The following is a 4,842-nucleotide window of genomic DNA, read 5'->3' on the forward strand; positions in this document are numbered from 1 at the left end:
AGCGAGAAGAGCAGCAAGGATGAAAGCGAACATGAAAAGACGAGCCATGTTTTCGGATAGAGTCGGTGGATAAGAGTAGATGCACTTCGAGGTGAGAGAACTGAGATTGGGAGGCGAGTACTTGATGTTTCAAAATACTTCGGGGACAGCAGCGCTCGGGTATAAATGCAGCAAAACTGAGTCCGGGTGAAAACCCATTCGCAGCCTTGCGGTTGTGATCAGATTTTATTACCATAGAATCATTGGCAGTAAGCGCTACTGTGCGAAGCATTGCATCCAGAGCACCGCGATTTGTTGGATGAACGGTTTACCGTTGAAGCAGTTTTAAAAAACTGCTACAACGAAACTTCGAGCATCTCCACCGGTTGAAGCAAATCAGTAAAATTATTTGACATGTGCTTACCTAAGCTTCGTTGAAGTAAAGTCTATACAGTATGATACAGGTGCTAATGTAGTCAAAAACCTGTGATTTTGACCCCGTTAAAGCTATACAATCGTAGTATGACAAACGCGCGAAGACCCCTACAATTGTTAGTCTCGGATTTCCCATATTGCCATTTTGACTTGAGTGAACTGCCTGAAGAAACTGACCGTCTCATCTGAGAAATGCTCCGTGGTCAAATATGTGCTACAGGATGTGAAAGGCTGTGTTCTACTCTCTCAGTAGACATCAAATCGGCGCTCGGGGACCTCTGTTCTGTTTAAAATCTGAAAATTGTCCCAAATAGGGGGTACCCTACTTGTAATGTACCTCTACACTTTACTCGCACGCAACTCACGCATGTGATGGCCAGGTGCCTGCACATTAGTTTTGTTTATTGCACAAGATAATATATTGGGGATAAGAGCGCACGATGAAGGGAAGCAGGTCGCTAGTTCATACATGCACATACATGGACTGCAAGTCCGTCAAGCAAAAAAAAAGCTTCTCAGCCATCCATAACAAAACAAAAAACCCTCCCCACTACTACCGCGCAGTTGCAACGCACCACTAATGTCTCGTGCGGCAAGCGGCCATCGCACTTCGATACTTACTTACACCACTAGCTTCATGATAGCAACCAGATGACCCGACCGTCCGACCGCACCCCCGTGATCGCGGTCTATCTCAAGTCTCTTACATTGTCCAACTGGGCCAAGACAGCCTCAGACCCATCCTCTCGACTCATCGCAACGATACCCACACTACTCGTGTGTCCAACTAACGCGTCTCCGACTTGTGCTCGCGTCTCCACGTCCCACACCCGCACGCTCTTGTCCCACGATCCAGATACCACACGTCTTCTGTCCCCACTCATCGCAACGCAACGCACTCGCGATCTGTGCCCGCGGAAACTTTTCAATACTCTCCTCTCCGACGTACTCCACAGCCTTAACGTCCCGTCTTCATATCCCACAACAACATCCCCCTTCCTCTCACAGAATTTTGCGCAGGTAGCTCTCGTCATGCTCGATTTTTCTCCACTCACTTCGGATGTTACACTTCCAATGCACATCCGAAGACATGCCCTCAAACGCCCACCCCTTCTGCGCCTGCTTGCTTCAACGTCCCCTGGGTCCTGGCACTCTGTTTCGAACTCGCCGTCTAATCGAACCATCTTCGTCTCCTTCTCAGCAGATTGCGTGAAAACTGTTAGTCCTGCCCCGCACTCCTCCACCTGACATCCATACACTTCACCCCTGGAATCCATGCCCACTTGAATTCGTCCAGTACCTTCATATGGAAGAACAATCTGCTCCACTAACCTTCCATCAGCTCGCGCTACGCACTCACTCACAGGCCGCACCCACGGCCGTGGTGCGTATCTCTCGATTTCCTCCAGCATCTTTCGCACACAACCTGAATCCCGTGCCTTGTGCTTCACTCGCCCATATAGTTGAAAGTAAATCCCGGCATTACTTTCACCACAAAACGGTACACCCAGTCGCGCAGCCCGCATCATCAAAACCATTGTATCCACTGCATCCTCATCGACCCGACCCCTTCCCACCTTCCCGCTTCCTCTTTTCCGCTTCAAGTCTCTACTCAATCCTTTCACAGCTTCCTCGTATTGCCAAACCCCGCCTCTCCGTATCACTGTCTTCACCCATCGCGCACTCAAAAATAGTCTCTTCAGCTCCTCCACACACCCACCCTGTTTCAGAACACGGTATATGTTCTCGAAAACATACTCCTCTCGCGCGCTATTGCCCTCTCCGTCCTGGCCATCACTCATTGCAAGCAACCCACCTCCTGCCCTGCATACATCTGCCATCTTCTTACACCACTCTTCTACACCCTCCTTCTTCTTCGCTTCTTCCACCGCGAAATCATGCGTCAGATCATGCACCCGCAACTCATCACAACCCTTCTTATATTGCACTTCTACTAATCCAACCCTTTCCATCTCCTTTGCACACTTTTCCGTCCACTCCTCGTCCAGCTCCCACAAATCTCCAACCAAACTCAAGGGTATCCGGCCCTGCTTCTTCATAACGCACAGACTTCGATGCATCTTTCGAAACGAAAAGTCACCAACCGTCTCTCTGCTGCTCCCCAAATTGGACTCCAGGATATCCAGTGACGTATGCAATGTCCCATCCAACGACGAATATCCGTCCTTCGGACCCTCCCCGCGAATCGTGTTACGCCTCTTCATCCTCAAAAGGTACGCCCCCCATGCTTCTGACACTTCTCCCTCCCATCTTTCCCTCATGTCCCTCACACTCGTTCCCGCCACGTTCAGGGCAAGTGGCAATCCGCCACACATTTCCAGTATTTCACTCACGGCCTCTTTGCATCTCGCGTCATCCAATTCCTCTCGATTCGCCTCACTCGCGTGCACAAGTATGTCAATTGCTTCTTTCCCTACCTTCTCCCTCGGCTCGAAAGCAACCCGCTCCCCAATCTGATGCAGCTCCCTATCCCTCGTGGAGTACAGTAGTCTGCTCCTCCTTCCCTCGCTGCCCCCCGCAGTGCCAGTCAGAACAGACAACTTTTGAAGGATGTTCGCGTCTATATCATTCACCACCCACACATCGTCAATGATGAACAGACAAACATGACTGCAAAACCACGCTTGTACCTTCACCAAAACCCTTTCAAACTCGCTCTGCTCTCGCATTTCTGCAGCCGTCGGCTTGCCACCGGACGCTTCTACAATCAGACACAGTTCTTCAATCAGCCGTCCCACGTTTCCGTCTTTCCCCAACGACATGAAGTACACTCCTCCCGAAAACTCCGCCTTAATCTCAAAGTCATGCGCGATCGCTCGTAGGGCACATGTCTTCCCGACTCCGCCCTGTCCCATTGCTGTCGCACCCACTTGCTCGTTCCTATCTCTCCGTAGCACAGCCGCTTTTAGACGCGACTCACACGTGTTCGGTAATCCATCGTTCCCCTGAGAATCAAGCTTCACATTTATCGACGCAGGATTACTTTCGGCTCTTAACGATGGCCTGAACGTATCACCCGTGATTCGCCTGATCGACTCGACGGCCGCGCGAGTCGCGCGAGTATCGATGCCCGCGCTTGTTCGTAGAATACGATCGTGAAGGCGGTCCGCTTCTTGCTTGCGCGTCTCTAGGACTTCTCGATCTCCCATTGCAGAGGCGTACGAACTGAGTCTCGCTTTTGGGTCGTCCAACTCTTTCTGCAGCTCATCGAGGGACTTCGATATGAAGCTTGAGAGGCCCTCGATTTCACGTTGGAGCAAGCCCGTGTGCTGCGTCGACGTTCCATGGATCGGCTTGCCTTTCAGCTCCGTGATGTCTGCCTGCAAGGTGGTGTACGCGGTGAGCATTTCGGTAGAGAGCGTTTTGTTTTCCTTGTAGGCTTTGTGTCGTTTGATGAGGCTTGCGATGAGGCGGACGACTGGCTTAGCCGGGCCGGTGAGGCCCAAGATACTGTACGGATCAGCCATGGTGTTTGGGAATAGGGGGTGTTGTTTGGATTTGAATACGCGGCGGTGGCAAAGCGGCGCTTGCTCTTCTCTTTATCTCCCTCTCTCCGAATCTCTTTCTCTCTTGTCGTTGTTGACAACGACAAGAGAGAAAGAGATACTGTATACAGTATATTATGCGATGATCGAGGAGATCGACCTTGAAAGGCTCTTTCGTTAAAGCATTCCAGGGTGCACGTTTGGCCTCGGTCACTATTTTGTATTGTGATCTCGGCCTCTCTACTTCGTCGAGCAGTGGTTGTTCTTCGCTACATTCTGCTATGTCATAGTATTATTATAATAAGATTTATGACACGACAGAAATAATGTCGATGCGTGCAGACTTGTTCACACAAGTTAAGGGGCCCGCAAGTCAAGCAGTTCCACAGTGTTCAAGCGAGCATAACTGGATGTATTGTTGCTTCTGTAAACACCTCATCTACCCAAAACCGGGTCAACCGGGTCAAGGTGCAGTACAAATCCCGATCCCAACTCCGTGGCGTCATCGTCACGTCTTGGAAACGGCCCGCGTCCTCGTTGCTTCGACATACAGTACCGTTCTCGTTGGTTCAATTCTGGACAGTTTCCGTAAATGAAAAATCAACTCTTTTACCAATCAGACAAACATTGTTTGGCCATTCCTGAGCTCGGCAAGAGACAGAAAATGGGAAAAGGGGTCAATTCTGGACAGGGAGCTGAGCGCTGAGCACTCTTATCGATAGTGAGACAAACCGACCAGTCCTGAGGCTGCCACTTCACTACGGGAGCATGAGGGAGGTCGGAGAGGGGCAGTAGGCATCGAAGAAGGGGTGGGGGGGGGGGGGGGGGGGGCGTGGATGATCCCTGCCAGGAAAAGCTCCAAACAGAAATGAGCTTCGACACCGCATAGCAGTTCAAATCGACAGAAACTACTTTTGTAGAT

General features: G+C 50.8%; 1 protein-coding gene across 1 annotated transcript; it reads right to left on the bottom strand.

Annotated features, from left to right (window-relative positions):
- Positions 1-1,103: 1,103 nt before the first annotated feature.
- On the bottom strand, positions 1,104-1,448 carry CHC_T00006391001 (hypothetical protein). Its single transcript, XM_005718750.1, has one exon. It carries the CDS (start codon positions 1,446-1,448, stop codon positions 1,104-1,106), a length of 345 nt encoding a protein of 114 aa, XP_005718807.1.
- Positions 1,449-4,842: the final 3,394 nt, after the last annotated feature.

The sequence above is a fragment of the Chondrus crispus genome, genomic scaffold (assembly GCF_000350225.1).
Source record: "Chondrus crispus Stackhouse genomic scaffold, scaffold_40, whole genome shotgun sequence".
In the NCBI taxonomy this organism is placed as follows: Eukaryota; Rhodophyta; class Florideophyceae; order Gigartinales; family Gigartinaceae; genus Chondrus; species Chondrus crispus.

What these genes read in the sequence shown, in the direction of transcription:
- CHC_T00006391001 (XM_005718750.1), bottom strand. Translation starts at nt 1,448, where the DNA reads ATGACGAGAGCTACCTGCGCAAAATTCTGTGAGAGGAAGGGGGATGTT.